The 19,163-nt window shown below is 33.1% G+C and overlaps 1 protein-coding gene across 15 annotated transcripts in view; it reads right to left on the bottom strand.

Annotated features, from left to right (window-relative positions):
* ADGRL3 (adhesion G protein-coupled receptor L3) overlaps positions 1–19,163 on the bottom strand; it is a 770,297-nt gene that overhangs the window by 9,608 nt on the left and 741,526 nt on the right. Inside the window, exons 24-25 of one of the 15 annotated variants that reach the window (XM_053655034.1) lie at positions 5,228–5,356; positions 397–414 (exon numbers count right to left, since the gene is read on the bottom strand). The exons of the other annotated variants lie outside the window; for them this stretch is intronic. Of the exons in view, the coding sequence (XP_053511009.1) occupies positions 397–414; positions 5,228–5,356 (147 nt within the window). The remainder of the gene's footprint in view (positions 1–396; positions 415–5,227; positions 5,357–19,163) is intronic. 15 annotated transcript variants of the gene reach the window in all.

Below are 19,163 nucleotides of genomic sequence, written 5' to 3'. Positions count from 1 at the left end.
CTGTTGTCAATGCATTAGGTGCAGGTTGAAAACAGCCATGGTAAAATTAAAGTGGGTATGTTGCATATGACATACACTTGTATGATGGAATGTACCAATAAAAATGAAAAGTTTGTGAATTAGCAAAAATAAATGCTTCATTTAAAAACAATTTAACTCACACAAACATTACATGAGACTTAACAACTATGCTGATTATGTGACACAGTAAAAGAATCAGACAACAAAAGCGTCTAATCTCTATTAACATATTAATATAAGTCGGTTTATAGGTTCTTTAGTTTTTAAATTGTGAGATGAACTGTTTTTAATAACTACATCATCTATATGTGATGCAATAAAAGTGAACTGAAAAAAATTACATTTGATATGCAATGTTTAGCTTTACTCCCATACTTGTCTCTCTGTAGGGCTCTAAACGACAGCGTGAAGAAAAAGAAAGAAAAAACAACAAGTAAGCTTACAGCGACAGTAGAAGAAACATGAGTAAAAAGCAAATTGATGATATGCAGAAAAAAGAGTCAAAGGAATAATTTCCACTGTCCCCAAATTTATGAGTCTGTGTTACATGGTTTATCTTAATTAAAAATACTGAAATGTTAGTTAGAAAATAAGAACCCCCCCCTTAATACATGCTAATAAAATGAATCTTTAATAGCATTCCTGCAGTTTGTAGATTTCGAACAAATACACATTTTTTTAAAGACTATCATACCAACCAAAGAGAGTAAAAATTTCAGGGAAAGTCATGACTATTTCCACAACTATATTTTAATATATATATGTATATGTATGTGTACGTGTGCATGTTAAAAAATGCTTGCTCCTAAGAAATGCCATTAAATTGAAACTTTTTCAGTAAAATTATAGTCTTCAGCTTATATACAAACAGCAAACTATAGTTGAAGGTTTTCATAATTTTTCCCGTATCTTCTCTTTCCATTTACAAAGATTATTTTCCTTCTACTATACTTTTACAAATGTTTCTTTTCATTTGTGAATAATACTGATCAATACTGTCACTTCCGGAGTTCACATTCAAGAGTTGTTTAACTATGAAGAAAAAAAAGGTTAAATCCAATCATTATTCTGTATCGAGAAAATGTGAGGAGGGGAAACATACCACCATCAATATTGATTTCTTCTGAGTAGTTGCACAGTCATATGCAATCAAACTTTTTTGAGCTGACTTACTGAAAACAGTCCTAGCAAAATTATTTTTTAAATCCCATGTTTTAATCAGGTCAAAAGAACTACTCTTGCTGATTTTGTTTATAGGAAGATAAACTCATTCCCTTCCCCCCAAGAAAACACCCAAACCTCCAGAAAAGTCATGGGGCTAGATCATTTCAAGGGATTCTGACTTGCTACAATTTAACTACTGCTTTATAAATAAGGTGTTTGTACTTTAAATGTTTATTTGCTTTTGCTCAGCAAAAGGCTAACGATATTTCAAAATGCAGAGGGATTTCTTTATGTTTTCAAAATAGCTTTAAAAAGAGAACTGGAAATCAAAAGCCAAACAATAAAGCACAGAGGAAAATCGTTTGCAGATTCATTACGGCTCCCTCCTTAAAAGACAGAGTTTTAGAACCAAAAGCGCATGAGAGATAAGAAGTTCAATTCCTGCTTTTCAGAGATGAGGAAACTACAACCAAGAGAGGCCAAGCCTTATCTAGCACCCTGTGAATAGTGGGGTCAGACAGGGAATCTTCTGGGTTTGCTCTGGGTATTGTCTCTTTCTCTTCCTATCTGCCTTAGGCTTTGAATATTTATTTATGTATTTTATAATAAAACCTTGTATTCTTACAAACTATAGTCTGTAATATGTTCGTCACTCTGTCCCATCATAAGGATATGTGTCTACAGTTTCAGAATTGAATTAAATTACTTTAAAATAGAAATTATTTTATGAAATTTTGACTTCTTTCTTATCTTTTGTGAACAAGTTTTTCTATAAGAAACTGATCTCACAAAAATTGAATTGCCCAGTTTTTGCAGAAGATAATGGCCCAGAAATACTATGCATGAAGTTTTAAGTGTTTCCACAATCTAAATCCAGTATGATAAAAGTATATTATTTATCTTCAATCCTAATTCAGTAAACACTATAAACACAGCTTTATATATTTTAAATAAAGGCACTACAAGTAAAAATGGATACTTTAAATCTGAATGCTTCCCTGCTTGATGGCATTGGTGCAACTGAATCAGAGGACCCATAGAACAGAACCAAGCGGCAATTCAATATAAACCACTCTAGTACATACCGAGTCACCTATATTGCATGTAAGATTTCACCTTGCCAGTAAGAATACAAATGCATTCATCTGAAAACATAAGGTTAGTAGCAATATGACAATCACCAAGATTAATTTTTGGATCAGTGGTAAAAAGAGTTATTTTAAGCACTACCATAGTTTAACATCTTAAAAATATTAAAACATCACATAGCTGAACCATTGCACTTCTGACTCTGAAAAACAATCAAATTATTTACTATATTTAAGAAATTCAGTAAAATTTATTTAATTTACTGGCATAAACTACAAATCCATTCAGAAAAATCCTTTGTGTATTAAATGGTACTCTTAATAGCAATGCCCAGTAATAGTTCCATAAAACTAAAATTTTAAGTCTATATGTTATTATTTTACAGTTTGCATCATAAAAATTTTAATTTTAGAGTGTTTATAGAAGCGTTCCAACCTTAGAAAAACCTACTAATTTAGAATATCAATAAAAATAAGACAAGAAGGTAGGTACTGAATTAGAAAAAACATATAAAATGGTAATTGTTAACTTTTTATTACATAGACACTAAAATTATATCAGAATAAGCAAAGAAGCTGACTAAAATGTGATCTAAATTGATTACTTGTTTTAAAACAATTTCCAACAACTTTTTGTGTGAATACTGTAAAATAGTTTCAATTTGTGGATATGCTGTAAATCTTCATGTAATATCTTTCAAAACTTACTATGCCAGCATACTTTGAAATGTTTATGATGATGCAAGTAATTCTGTCTCATACCATTTTTTATAAAGTCCATTATAAGGTCTGCTAAACTGTTCTGTCAAACCATGTCTGGTGCATAGTGTAATGAACAGTTTGTTGAAGGACACGATGAAATAGGGACATTGACAAATGCGAGAAAATTTAGGGGAGGGATGACCATGAAGAAGGACCTAGAAACTATCTTGTATGGATGCTACTGAGGTTATGTTGTCAGGGACATGGAGGACTGAAAGAACACAGCTTAGCTGCTTTCAAGTACTTAAAGTATGGCCACAAAGAGCATAACTCTTTGCTCTTTGCTCTAGAGGGCAAATCTTAAGTGTCATGGCCAGAGGCAAATTTCAGCTCAGTGGAAGGAAAAAATAGATATGCAACAAATGGAGCATTTCAACAGCTGAATTCAGTTGACCCTTGAACAGCAAGGGTTTGCATTGCATGGGTCCACTAATCCATGGATTTTCTCAATAAATACTGTAAATGTATTTTCCCTTCCTTATGATTTTCTTAACACTTTCCTCTAGGTTTATTGTAAGACTACATTATAAAATACATATAACACACAAAGTGTTAATAGATTGCAAATGTAATTGATAATGCTTCTAGTCAATAGCAGACTATCAGGAGTAAAGTTTGGGGGGAGTCAAAAGCCACATATGAAGGTTGGGTGCTCCTATCCCCTGATGTTGAAGAGTCAACTGTATATGAAATCCTGAGCTGGAAAAGGTCCCAGTAGAGAAAATACTTTAGTGCAGGCTGACAGAATTCCAGCAGTGTTGTAAAGAAGACCCAATGCGCTCTGTTCCTTCTTCTGATTCCAAAACTCTGATTCCTGGACGTGTGGGCCTTAAGAAGGCTGATCGAATTTAAAGCTGGCTTAATTATGCTCTCCTATTGACAAACATCTGTGCTCCTGAAGATACTTCTGAATTACTGACATTGATATTCAGAAATAATTTGAAATCATCCTTTGTATTTGGCCAGGTATCAAGTGGAAGCTCAGATTGTTTTAGATAGCCAAAGGCCACGGTGAAACAAGCATGCTTTTCCAGAATAAGGATTCACTCCAGATTTTATGATCTCATGTCCCTAATCTTTTACCTCTGACTGAGAAAGAAAAACAAACAAAAAACTCCTTCAGAGATTCTTACAGAAGGTAATAAAAATTTATTCAAAACTGGAAATGTAAAATACTGCTAATCTATCACATCCAAATAGAAGGAATCTTGGAAGTTTCTATATAAAGCTTGGAAGTTTTAAGTAAGTAGATCAGTGACTAGGATTATTCTTTAAAAAACTTTTTATTTGAATATTTTCCTGTGTTTTCTTTACATATGATATAGGTATTTTCAATATCTTGTCTTCAATATTGTAAATATCTCAATATTTACAATATTATAAATTTTTACAATATTTTTACCAATTTTTACAAATATTTACAATATTATAAATTTAAACCATATTGTAAATGGTTTAAAGAGATTTATGCTTATTCGTTTCATAGACAATTAAATTTTATATCATTTAAAACCAGAGGATATAGAGGAACTATGTTCAAAAAGTATTGTTCTGAACATGTAGACACAATAAAACCCAGATTATTGTAACCTTCCGGAACCAGCTCACATGGGCAATGGGAAGCTGGGGTAGAGCCTGATCTGCTATGTCCCATTCACTCGTCTTTGCTCCATGTTTCAGATCAGTTCAATGTTCTCTGGAGTCAGTATAAATACTTGATCAGTACTGACGTTTTGTGCTTAGAATGTGCTTCAACGTATAATAGTGCAACTATTTACTTGATCTTGGAACATTGAGACCAGTGGCTCAAGTGTTAATCCTACTTACCTTAGGTAAATATCTCATTTCTCAAAATAAATGCATAGGTATTTATTATAGAAATCAATCAACAACAAGAAAAGTATTGACAAGTCACAACACATTTTATAACATTACAAAGAAGCAAACGCATATTGATGAAACAAGCATTTGTTTACCAGAAGGAAGAACTCCATTTCTTGGAAATGGAAATGGAAAGCCTAAGGAAAATGGAAAATAAAAGCACCAAGAGGGGTGGAAAGTGAAAGAAATCTGTGTGTCTGCTTCCAAAAGAAAGAAAAGGCAGGCGGAAGGAAAGAAAAAAAGAATGTGGCCATAAAAGCTACATAAAATGGGACTCTCACTTGAAAAAAACAAGATAAACTCCAGCACACCTTGTGCGTTGTACATGCTGGCAGAAGGGTTGTTACAGACCGCCGGTTCCCCAAGCAATGTATTATAGGGATTGTTAGTACCATGCGGACGAAGCAGAGCATTGCTTATAAGATGATTAGCCATGGCTCCTGGAGCAGCCCCATAGAAAGACAGAGAAAAAAAAGGTCAATCAGGCAAATGTGTTTGAAAAAAAGGAAGGAAACATTTAGAATGACAACAGTTGATATAGCCCTGATTATAGGCAGGCAGCTAATTAGACTAAAAAATATAGGCTGCTAAAGCACACGTTTCCAACAATGCACATATTCGCGTCGATGGGAAAGAAATAAAATGATATACAGTGTTGATTAAGCCACATTTAGGGTATTCTTTTTTTCAAAGTATAAGCAAGAGTATATTCCCATGCTTGCTAAAAATAAAAATTAAAAAAAGCAAAGTTGAGTCTTTCACACAAACAAAAGACAAAACACAAAATAAAAGCTGAAAAAAGTTAAAAACAAAGAAAGGCTAAAATTAAATAAAACATACCCTCATTCACAGAAACCCTTGGGTTGTTTTCAATAAAAGTAAAAAAGCAGAAACAGCAACATTTATGATCAGACACTCATTTGGAGAGCAGTTGTTGACACGACAGAAGATTCTGACATATTTAAAAATTGTATGAAGAGTAATATATTCAATTAAAATAAAATAAAATATAATCACTCTCATTAGTACACCATAGTAAGCATACTAATTAAGTGAATATACAAATCTCATAAAATGATCATATGAATATTATTTTAAAATATTTAAAATAAAATGTTAGCTTCGTGGTATCAAGCAAATATATATAATTCTATTTTCCATTTTCCAACTGGTTGCTTGGACTTTGGCAGACCAAAGTTACAAGGTTAGATTATTTCTTCTCTTGTGAACAGAAGATATTCTTATTTTCTAACATACCATCAGTATGAGTTGCAACCTCCTACCCTCAAAAGCCACTTAATCAAAAAGCAAAAAAAAAAATCAGATGAGCAGTTTTATTAAATATAATTAGGGCAGGCATGGAAATGATATACAGAATGTATTAATGTTAGATGATGAAGAAAGAAAAATGATTGAGGAAAAGAAAACACATTGTATAGACACAAGGGGAACATACTAGTATATGCTAATTTAGATATGGAAAAGAATAAAAGTATAATCTATAAATGAGGTGAAAATATTTGCAAATTACAAATATTTGCAACCAACAAAGAGTATCTGGAATATAGAAATAACTCTCAAAGTCAACAATAAAAAACCAACAAACAAAACACACACAAATTTTTTTCAGTTAGAAATTGGGCAAAGGCATAAACAGACCCTTCATGGAAGAGCTGTAAGGATGGCAAACAAGCTCATGAAAAGAATTTCAATTGGCTCTTAGGGAAAAACAGACTAAAATCACAATGAGACATCATTACATAATTAAAATAAAAATGGTGATAATGGCAAGCAAATGCTGGCAAGGATGAAGAGGAACTCGATCACTCAGATTTTGCTGGAGGGAATGTAAAACAGTATAGCTACTCCGGAAAACATTTTTTTTTTTAAAGATTTTATTTATTTATCTTTAGAGGGGAAGGGAAGGAGAGAGGGAGAGAAGCATCAATGTATGGTTGCCTTTCATGCGTCCTCTGCTGGGAACTGGCCTGCAGGGAACCAGCCTGCAACCCCAGTATGTGCCCCGACTGGGAATCGAACCGCGATTGTCTGGTTCGCAGGCCCGTGCTCAATCCACTGAGCTACACCAGCCGGGGCTGGAAAACATTTTAACAGTTTCCTATAACACTGAAAGTACAATTACCATACCATCCCCCAATTGTACACTTGGATATTCAACTGAGAAACGGAAATTAATGTTTACACAAAAACCTGCAGATGGATGTTCATGGCAGATTTATTTGCAAGAGCACATAATGGGAAACAGTCATGATGTCCTTTAACTGGTGAACAGTTAAAACAGTCTGTGATGCATTCATACCATGGAACAGGACTCAGTAATAAAAAGTAAACACTGAGGCATGTAATAGCCGATGAATCTGTAGAGAATTATACCGATAAAAGAGATAAATCCAAAGGTTATATACTATATGGTTCAGTTATTCATCTATCTACACACATGTATATTTGTATATATATGTAAGTACACATATACACACATATACATACACACATGTACATACATATATATTCTGAAAATGGCAAGATTATAGAAATGAAGAATATGTTGGCAATTGCAAGGGGTTAGAGATGAAAGGGGGAAGTGAGGGGGTACAGTCATAAAAGGGCAGCGTGAAGCATTCTTGTGTTAATTGGAACTACTCTGGATCTTGATTTTGGTGGCATACAAGGTCTGTCTGGAAAAAGTCCAGCCATTGTTAATATATTGAAAACAGTTTGTGCCACATCCATGTAACCTGGCAGTCAAGGAAAGTGGATTGGAATGTGCATGCATGAACAATGACGACTTCACTGTACTTTTCAGTGGGAGCAGTAGACACTGTTGAGTAACCACATATACTGTGTGGCCATCATATTCAAAATGACTGAGCAAGCAGAGCAATGAACCTGCATTAAATTTTGTGTTAAGCTTGAACATTCTTACATAGAAATGACCTGGACGATTCAGAAGGCTGCAGCTATGAAACTGGTGATTAGCAGCTTCATCATGACAATGCTCATGCATCATGTCTCATGAAAAGTTTTTTTGTGAAACAGAATAACTCAGATGACTCAGCCCCCCCACAGCCCAGATTTGGTGCCCTGAAACTTCTGGCTTTTTCCAAAACTAAAATCACCTTTTAAAAAAAGAGATTTCAGAATATCAATGAAATTCAGGAAAATATGTCAGGGCAGCTGATGGCAATTGGAACTGTGTGAGGTCCCAAGGTACCTACTTTGATGGGAACTGAGGCGTCATTGTTCTACATACATGTTTTTTGTATCTTGTATCATCAATAAATATTTCTATTTTTCCTATTACATGGCTGGATACCTTTTGGACAGACTTCATACATTATAAAACATTCTTTTACAATAGAACTAAACACACAAATACATATAAATATAAAAAAAATTGAAGAAATCTGAATTAGATTGGAGAATTGTAGTAGTGTCAATATCCTGGTTGTGATATTATAGTATAGTTTTATAGGATATTTTTGAGGGGAACCCAGTAAAAGGTAGATGATGTCTGTATTATTTCGTATGACTGCCAGTGAATCCACAATGATCTCAAAGGAATATGTAATTGATGTTGAATAAATAAATAAACATTTAGTCACTTGTAGAGTATGTTACACAAATGAGAAGAAAAAATTTGGCCTGAGAGTAATAAACTGTTGAAATCATAGCTTTTTGCTATATGGTAAATTCTCAGTCAAATAACAAATATTTTAACCTCCAACCTGTGTAGTTAACACCTCTTCATTTAAAGGACAGTATAGCTTGTCAGATCTGTAGAACTGGAAAGCTTCAGTTTGTTCAGGAAAAAAAAAAATAAACGTGTTTGCATCTTATACATCCGACAAGAATGAGCATAGAACTAGAATCAAAATTTTTAATATGTGCTAATGACTATTGGCTGATATTATATAATATTTTTATACATTGCAAAGGAAGATCATCAATTTATCATATAATGGATGTAACAGGATATTATTTCCCATTAGCAAATTAAATATATAAAAATTAATACAAAAAGCTAAAAAAAGAGTTGGCTATAGTGCCTTTCACTTAAGAAATGATATATTATACATCTTAAACATGTATATTGACATTTCAGATTAATTATTAGATATAGAATTTGGTCTGCACAAAATTTTTAAAAAGCAAATTACATATAAGTTATACCTGCTACTACATATTTATTATTCTAGTCTATTTTTCAAGTAAAAGAGAAAGTTATTTTCTAATAAAATCATTACTTTCTAACATTACTCTAAGCATTTTAATAGAAAATGAAAGATATGAGTAACAATATAAACTAGGGTAAAAACCTTAAAAATATAAAATAGTTCATATTCTTTACAATCCGTCACAGATCAAAAGAGGGGTAAATCTTTGTGGCTGGGATTTATATCCACATTTCTATGTATTTCTCTTCATCACTACACATTATTTCATTTAAACTAATTGGAAAACAAACAGTAGGTTGAGAAGATTGCAGGCTACTTTTCCCCTTTATACAGTTTATAGAATAAAAAATTCCTTTGTTTTTTTATACATTTTTTTCCCAAGCTGACGTAAAGGAAAGTGATCTGCTTAAGTGTTCTCATTACAAGCAAAGAAACTTTGTAACTATGATGACAGGTGTTTACCAGACTCACTGGTGTGGTTAACTAGCAAAATAAATATGGAATTATTATTTTGCACTCCTATAACTAATATAATGTCAAATATCAATCATACCTCTATAAAAATAAATGAAATATAAAAGACATTTTAAAAAGATGATAATCTGTGCTTTAGAATAAAGAAAGCATTCAGTTGTGTTGAACCAAGCAAAAGCAAGAAGCTGGTGATTTAATACTTTGGTTTTTGTTTATCATTCAATTTATGAAAATTTAAGAATAGCAGAACAACAGCAACAAAACACCGTAATCATACCAAAATGGAATAATAAAATTATAGTAAAGCTATCAACATTTTCCTAAAGAACCCATCTGGTTATATCTTTTACAGCACAAAATTCCTTTTCAGATTTTTCTAACTTTAAAAAAAAGTTTGGGGATGTACTTTAAAGTACTTTTATCTGTGTAACTATTAATGTAGGAAAGAAGACAGTTTTTTTCCCCAAACATGATCTGAAAATGTTCTATTCAAGTGACCTTCCTATTTTGCAGAACTCTAGGATGACAGACTTTCAAAGTTCATTGTATTTATGATCAGTCCCCGGTAAGGCAGGAAGGCCAGCAACAATGGCAGAAACGCTATGGGCACACGACTGTGCCATGACACAATGTTGGCAAAACGGGACAATATTCAGTCTCTGCGACATGGCTTCAGTTGTGTGCTTCCTCAAATCTAGGTACAACGCAGGATCAGTTAATTAATTGAAAACTTAATGAAACATTGTCCTCTTTATCCTTGGTATTGAGGGCCTTTTTCTAATAGAAAAATAATTGTAATTTATTTTTTACTATCACTCACTATTATACACCGTGCACTATTTGAAACCAATGCAATCAAGGTTACTGAAACTAACTTCAGTCCTGAATATGGAAAGTTATAATTCAAGCAAGGGCTCAGTAACAGGAAATCCAAAGTAGAATGTTGAGTTTGTGATTAGTGTTTTGCACGGAGTATAGTTATGGAAAAGCTCTATGGGGTTTGCTGGTTCTAAAGAAAGAGAGATATCAGCCAATAGCCAACCACATATTCATTTGATTAATTTGTTGAAAGAAGTCAATTATTTTTCATGCTTTTCCTGGACACTCAAGGCTTACAGTGACTTAAAGAGATCATTCTTTCTGTTACTCTCCAAAACAAGTGCGGTTTTCCTAGGAGTTATTACCACATGGTTACTACATTCCCCATTCACCTTTAGGCATTTCAATTATACCTTGAAAGGTGGCAATCACTGTGTTGAAAAATAAACAGCTTGTTGCCAATGCCCAGGTCTTTCGCCCTTAAACTTGTAAAGAACCTGTCTTTTTCTGCCTTTTATGTGTAGTTACTTTTGACTTTACTCTTGAGCTATGCTGCATTTCACTTGACTGCTAAAGTCTGTTGAGTTTGTCTCTGGTTGTCTCCCAGTTTACTCAGGTTTCTTTGAATACTGATGCTGTTTTCCAAGGTTCTATACACCCTGTCTATTCCACTTCCCTCTAACTAACTTCTGATTTAAAACCTTTCCTTCTAATAGCTGTGGAATCGGCGATGACTTGCAAGATCATTGTTTACAGACCACCTATCACTGTTTTTCAGGTGCAAAGCTAGCTAAGTGTACTGGTTAGTCGGTGTGAAGACAAGAATAAATTGATGCTGGGGTGAAGAGGAAGAAAGTTACAACTCTACATTGTGAAAAGAATGTTTATGTGCAAATTTCAGTAGAATGTAAGCTCCAGGAAAACGGGGAGTATGTAGGGTTTTTTCACTGTTCTCTTCCAAGCATCTAGAATAATTGCTATAGCTCAATATGTATGTGCTTAATTAATGAAAAAATCTTAATGTGAAATCGATGGCATCAAGAAAACACAAAACCAAAACAAAGTCATTTTATCAACTATGAGTAGTTTTATAATTTGAGCACATTTTTTAAGGGTGCCTATTGTGCAATTCCTAATGCGATTTATTTTCTTCTAACATTATACCAGGTCTTACGATAGTGAAACTTTTAAAGTAGAAATAAACAGTCAATACTAAATGTAGTTAATAAGTAGGGGGGAAACCATGAATCAAAATAAAAAGCTCCAATTGGAAAAAGAGGCAGAAAGTGAAAAGCTTGAAGTAGATATGTAAAAATAGTCTTTCCTTAATGATCTGATTCACTAAATCCTGGCTGTAGTCTAGTAATACCTGCTTATTAGCCATAGGAGCCAAGGGTCAGCTCCATAGAAAATGAATTAGCATTGAATTTCATTATATGTGAATCACTACTAAAGCAGTCGACAAAAAGCCAAACCACATAATCTTTATTTCTGGTGAAAGTGTGATACAAAGGAAATAGGGTTTTCATATTTAATATGAAAAACTTAGGAATGTTTTTCTGAGACTTACTTGAAAGTCAGACCCTAAAGCTACTAAAATAAAGATTAAGTGTAAAATCATACTCATTTTAAGAAGTCTTTTTCTGTTTATGTATTTATTATACCTGAAGATGGAGACTGATATAAAGTTTTGGTTTTTATTTTTTAATATTTCATTTATTTATTTTTTAGAGACAGAGGAAGGGAGAGAAAATGGGAGAGAGACATCAATGTGTGGTTGCCTCTCATGCTCACCCCCTACTGGGGATGATCTGCCCCGTGACCCAGACATGTGTCCTGACTGGGAATCGAACAGATGACTCTTTGGTTCACAGGCTGGCACTCAATCCACTAAGCCACACCACCCAGGTCTGATATAACTGTTTTTCAATGAGAGAAATTTATGTGGAATAATAATGACTATGCTCTTTTTGAATGTACAGTTTTACCACAACACTGTTATATATCTTTCCGCATGAAAATAAAATAGGTGATTTGACATTGGAAGGCTCTGAATGACAGTACTGTCTAGGCCAGTTCAGTGTGATACACATAACTGAGGACTGGAAAAAAATAATCTAAGGCAGATCGGCGTGCTTTGAAATCATGAAGTAAAGAACAGATCTGAAAAAAAGCTGACAGTTGGATCCCACTTGAATCTGTATTATATCACTCAGAAACATAATTCAAACAACGTTTCTTCCCGACAGCAGGCTAACAAAGGGGGACTGCAAAGCTCTTAAAATAACTTGAATTGTCATTCTGCTCTGCCTCATACACTTCTCTTTTAAAAATGTACTACATTTTTAAAAAAATGTATTTACATTCTTATTGATCATATCGAATGGGCAAAACTCTGTATTTGAAGACCTTGGTGATTTAATGAACCAAATCAATACAACCATTCTTGAGCAATCACATATCAATATACCTCAATTTTCAAATTCTTGTAAGTTATAAATACATAGGATGGTAAATGTTCTCTTTATTTTATTATTTTATATCAGTAAAATACTTTTAACCAGATAGTTCTTTCTTCCTTAATATACCTTATACTTCATCGTCCATTCCGTTCACTCTCCCTTGGGAGAGAGATGATTCTCTCTCCCTTGATTTGATGTATTTTTTCATTTATGAAACCATCTCCATGATATACATGGACTGATAAACATAAATTAAGAGTTATAGATAAAGCAGAGTTACTATTGAGTAATGCCACCCCATTTGTTTTCACACCTTAATTTGGGTCCACAGTGGAGACTTCATTTTGTGCAAGTACATATAGGGTGGGGCCAAAGTCAGTTCACAGTTGTGATGTGAACAGAGTTCATTCCTGTATTACTTATGAATTGCATCACTTTCCATACAAAAAACTGTAAACCTCCTTTGGCCCACATTGTAGAGTGTCACTAGTGATAGTGTTTTCTATAGAATTAGAATACTAACTTCACTGTAAGGCAAGGGGCATTTTACCAGGAGATAGCATCTATGAAATTATGAAACTGCCACAATTACATGTAAAATGCATTAGGTATATGTGTTATATAAGTTGTATAACATAAACAAATAAAAAGAAATGCAGGTATGCAAAAAAAAAGGCTTCTAGAACTATGAAGAACTGATTCAAAAGGCGTTGTCTATTTTAAGTATGTTGTTGCCTATTTTTTTGCTTTTATGTATAACAAAACAATATCAACACACAATCTATGGAAAGACAGTTCAGATAATGATCCATTTCAAAGGTTACTTTGTATACCAGAGACAGCCATATAAATCAAGATGCAGCTGTTCATAATAACAAAACTAACAGAACCTGAATGCTATACTCAAAAGTTAAATAAAGTAACTTTAAAAACCACAGACACCATAACTTCATATATTTTTTTACTCTTAGTGTCCAAGCAATCAATAAAATTACAAAATGTCAGAGAAGAAATATTTTCTTGAAAGCCAATGACTCTTTCATCATTTTTTTCTAAAGTCATAAATTGAAGAGCTGACATCTTGATTTATAACACTGTGTACTTTTAATAGCCAACACGTTTGCTATTAAAATTTAATCAACCTGCCTATTAAATTTCTTTCAAATGGTTCTGAGATACTTTAGGTTCTTTTAATAGCTAATTCATTCACTGTGAATCTATTAATATGGATTTCAATGATATGTTTTCTCCAGAGTACAGATTGGGTTATTGTTAGTTCAATAACAAATGAAACATTCTTAGTGTAGAAGTAATGCCTCCATTTTAATATATATAAAATTAAAAGATTTAGAGTTGTGAACCCTAGATTACCTAGTTTATTCCCCCTTTTTTGCATTAATTGCCTTTATATATGTTTTGCTGTCCAGACACATGCATTACTCTACAACAAATACTATACTTAGAAATGAAATGACTGTCCACATTTTCATTGTACTACATATTGTCAAATGCTGCCAAATGTGTTTGTGCCAGTTTACACGTCCATGAGCAGTGTATGTTTCTCTGATTGTAGCCAGGACTCACTACTGATGGGCTGACACATTTGCCAGTTTGATAATGTTACATGTTGCATTTCCCTGACTACCAGAGAGATGGGGTAATTTTTTATGTTTTTATTGACAATAAGGGTTTCCTATTCTATGACTGGCCTGTTTTTTATCTTTCTCCCACATATATGTGTATATTGAATTGGTGAATTTTGTTTACTGAGTTTTAGACATTCTTTATACAATGCAGGCACTAACACTTTGTTGGTTATTGTGTGTCCCTGTGCCTTCTCCCACTATTTCACCTGTTATGAGTGGGGTTTAAATTTTGAGAAAAGAACCTTATATGCCTTTTTTTAAATTAATTAATTTATTTAAAAATTATTTTTCAACTACAGTATTCTGTCTTTTACTCCCATCCCAGCCCACCCCCTTTGCTCCCCACCTCCCTCCCCTTTCCACCCCCCTTAGTTGTTGTCCATGTGTCCTTTATACTTGTTCCTGTAAATCCTTCCCCTTTTTCCCCTGAAATTCCCTCCCCTCTCCCCTCCGGTCACTGTCCCCTGTTCTCGATTTCAGTGTTGTTTTTATTTTGCTTGCTTGTTTGTTTTGTTGTTTAGCTTCCTGTTAAGGGTGAGCTCATATGGTATTTGTCTTTCACTGCCTGGCTTATTTCACTCAGCATAATGCTTTCCAGTTCCATCCAAGCTGTTGCAAAGGGTCGGAGCACCTTCTTTCTTTCTGCTGCATAGAATTCCATTGTGAATATGTACCACAATTTTTTGATCCATTCATTTACTGATAGGCACCTAGGTTGCTTCCAGCTCTTGGCTATTGTAAATTGTGCTTCTATGAACATTGGGGTGCATAGGTTCTTTTGGATTGGTATTTTAGGGTTCTTATGCCTTTTTCTTTTAGGTATGAATTTTATTTTGTTTTTAAGAACTCCTTTAACTAAATCTAAAATATTTTCTTCTAAAAGCTTTACATTATTATCTTTACATTTTATTAGATATTTTTGTGGCCATGAAATGCAACATGATTACATTGCCGATAAAAAAATTGGTGCAATTAGATAGCCATTGTTGTATTTTGCATAATTAACTAAAAGCAAAGCAGCTAAAAGATTTTCAATCTTCTGATTGCTCAAGCCAACACAGGTAGAACTAGAACACAGAATTCTTGGTAAATCATTGTTTCAGAACAGAGGAAGTAGTTAGTCTGCAGAAGAAATGATGACCTATACTATACAGTCATTCATCTCTAAAAGTCATCTTTTGTGGCCAAATGCATGTATTTTTATGTGCTATTAATTTGGATATTTTGAATACACTGGCTTAACTCAAAAAAAAAAAAAAAGAATACTGAACCTAAACCAAACAGACCAAGCTTGCTTCACCACAGGCAATACAGTAGTAAATCGCATTTATTTTTAGGAAGAATACTGTATGTAGTATTTTGTTCATAGTGAAATAAATTATATTAATTTGTAAATCCCACATTGCTTCTGCATATTTGCTGAGTAAAACAAAACTCAAAACAAAGAGAAGTATAATAACTTTCTAACAGTATAAAATAATTTACCAACATAAAGAAAACATGACTTTTCATATTAGTCTCTGCCTTATATTAACATGCTTTCTGATATTGTGCCAATTATTTGAGCGTACATGCAGAAGAGAGTACATGCTAAAACTTGAATTTTAAATTTGGCACCTACATTTGAAAAAAGTAGGTCTGAGCAAAGCAGGTAAGACTTTAAAAAGGTTTCTGTGAATAAAGATATTCTTGACAGTGCTGTTCAGGGAAGACTTACATCATAATCATAATCAAATCTGTTTTTAGACTGAGGCTGTTTCAGGAAAATTATATTGTTTCTACTTTTCTATATCAAGATTAACTATCTGCCTTCAATCTGTATATCCTCTCAAATCTTTCTTAATTCACCAGTTGTTTTCTGGGGCTGTAAATTGCTTTTTGTCAATGTCTTAGTTCTTAAAGCATTGTCATTCCTTATAATGATAAATTATGAAGAAAGCCTATTATGAAAATTGTGGGAGAACCTATCATATAAGCACTTACTTTTAATGTATTTTTAGAGAAGGAGGAGGAGCCATGAAGAGAGAGAAACATCGATTTGTTGTTCCACCTGTTTATGCATTCATTGGCTGCTTCTTGTGTGTGCCCTGACTGGGAGGAAACCCATAGACTTGGTGTGCTGGCATGATGATCTAACCAACAGAGTTATAGGGTGAGGACTAAACACTTCCTTTTAACTAGCATGGAGTATATAATAAAGTTGAGTTATGTGAAATGGAAGTCTTTGTATACAATTCAACACGTTCTATTTTAATCGAATACCACGTAATTATTGGTAATAACAATTTTTCTTTTCTTCTAAATGTAGATAATATTCTTGCTAAATATAGATTCCCCTTCCACATTTTAATTTTTCATGCAGTTGAATTATTTTCTATGCACTTTCAAAATATCAGATATAAGTTAATATGATCTACTTCTTGACCTGGCTGGTGTAGCTCAGTGGATTGAGCATGGGCCTGAGAACCAAAAGATCGCGGTTCCATTCCCCAGTCAGGGCAGTTAGGGCACATTCCTGGGTTGCCGGCCAGTTCCCAGCAGGGGACTGTTCCCAGCAGGGGATGCACCAGAAGCAACCATACATTGATATTTCTCTCCTTCTCTCCTTCCCTTCCCTTCTAAAGAGAAATACATTTAAAAATTTTTAAAAATCTGCATTAAAAATATGATCTACTTCTTAGAAAAATAATTTGAAAAGTGACCATTCTGTTAATTATTATATATTGCATTTTATATTGTCACAAGTTTTATGTTTATAATAGAGTAGGAATATTTTTTCAGATGAGAGATATGGGTAAGTTTTGCTTGTTTTTAGATTTTAAATTATAAGACTTTCCAGTTTTTGTTAAAACCAAATTAGCACATACATAGAATAAGAAATTCAGTGTATAACTTCATCACTGTCTATATGAAGTTAGCTCAAATAGATTTTTTACTTGCTCTAGGCATCGCTCTGTTGTCTTGAGAGAGAACATAGTTTCAACGAATATCAGGTTCAGGAGTACAAAGATCTGGGAAAAGTTATATATTTGGTTTTATTACTAAGGGATTATAGGCTGAAGTTACTTGTCTGATTAATTAACAAAATTTTTCCCAACTAAAATGTGCATTCTTTTATTGAAATATAAGAAATTACAAATTAACATAAAAGGATTTTCCCAGTAAAATACCTTGAGTGCTTCCAGGAAAGAAGAATGATTATAAAATTCTTCTTGCAACCTAAGTGTTACCATTGAACAATAATCTACAGTAATTCAGCATCTTCCATATCAAATAGTTTTGTAGAAGTCATATGTATTGGCAAATCTATCCCCCCATATATCCACAGTATTTTATTTTTTTAAAGATTTATTTACTTATTTTTAGAGAGAGGGGAAGGGACGGAAAAAAAAGGGAGAGACAAATCAATGTGTGGTTGCCTCTCGCATGCCCCCTACTGGGGACCTGGCCTCCAACCAAGGCATGTGCCCTGACTGTGAATCAATATATCCATAGTATTTTAAAGTTTTTTTCTTTCTTTAAATGATTAGGATAAACCCACACTAAAGAATTATACTTAGTAAATAATTAAGGAAAGGAAATAATTAATGGAAGGAAAATAAGAAGTAAATGTATGAATAATTATGCTGTTAAGAATATCTTATATTCATGCAAGGTGATGAAAATCATTTTGAAACAATTCTTGGAAAACTGTCTTTATTCTAAGCTTTAGCAAGATTCATGAAAAACAGTTAAAAGAAAAGAATACAAATTTTGTTATCATGAGTAGGGCTTTGTGGTCAGAAAACCTTGTTTGGAATCTAGACTTTGCCATCTTATCTTAGACAAGTTACTAAAAAAAAAACAAACACAACTTCTTTATAGACATGAAGATAATGGATAATAAATAATTAACAGTGTGCAATAGATAAGTAATGGCTGTACGCGCCAAAGGAGAAATCCTGTTTATCAAGAACTATAAAGGGACAATTGTATTCTATTAGAGAAAGGAATACCAGCAATTTCTGATGTTACATTGGAGTATTCACATTAAGTTCTAAAAGAGATGATATTTTTAAATTATCACATGCTTAGAAACTTATGTGAAACAACAATAATATTTCAAAAATAAGTGATATCTCATTGTAGCTGTTTGATGACAAAGAGGTAAGAAATACTTCTAATTATATAAGGCAATAATATAATAAATGATAAAATAAGAAATTTATTCTACATAGATAAAGAAGTCTCTTTGTGAAGAAATCCATGAAAGATGTAACAGTAACAATAACAATAATGATTCTCACTATTGAATAGCTGGCTATGAGAGGCTGGATCCTTTGACGAATTCATATCAAAGAGAAAATTAAAAGCAAACCAATGAAAGGAATCACTGGGTAAGCATTTAAAACTTTTTATTTTTCAGTTCCTGCTAACAGTTTACAGCAAAAACATTTGCCTCTGACTGACTAGAAATCAATATTTAATATTTTTCACTTTTCAAAGGAGAGTTCATTGTGAAAATTATTCCATCTCCTTGAGTTAGAAATCAGGATATTAATAGCATTGTTTAATTATCTATTTGGCACAGCATCTCACTTAAAATCTGTACCTGTTTTCCTCTTGTGCCATTGAAATGGTTTTCCTAATGCAGTGTTTTTTTTATTGTAC

The sequence above is a fragment of the Artibeus jamaicensis genome, unplaced genomic scaffold (assembly GCF_021234435.1).
Source record: "Artibeus jamaicensis isolate MK-2021 breed Jamaican fruit bat unplaced genomic scaffold, CSHL_Jam_final contig_908, whole genome shotgun sequence".
In the NCBI taxonomy this organism is placed as follows: domain Eukaryota; kingdom Metazoa; phylum Chordata; class Mammalia; order Chiroptera; family Phyllostomidae; genus Artibeus; species Artibeus jamaicensis.
Note: the sequence above shows the minus strand (reverse complement) of the source record. Positions and strands in the feature narration are given on the sequence as shown.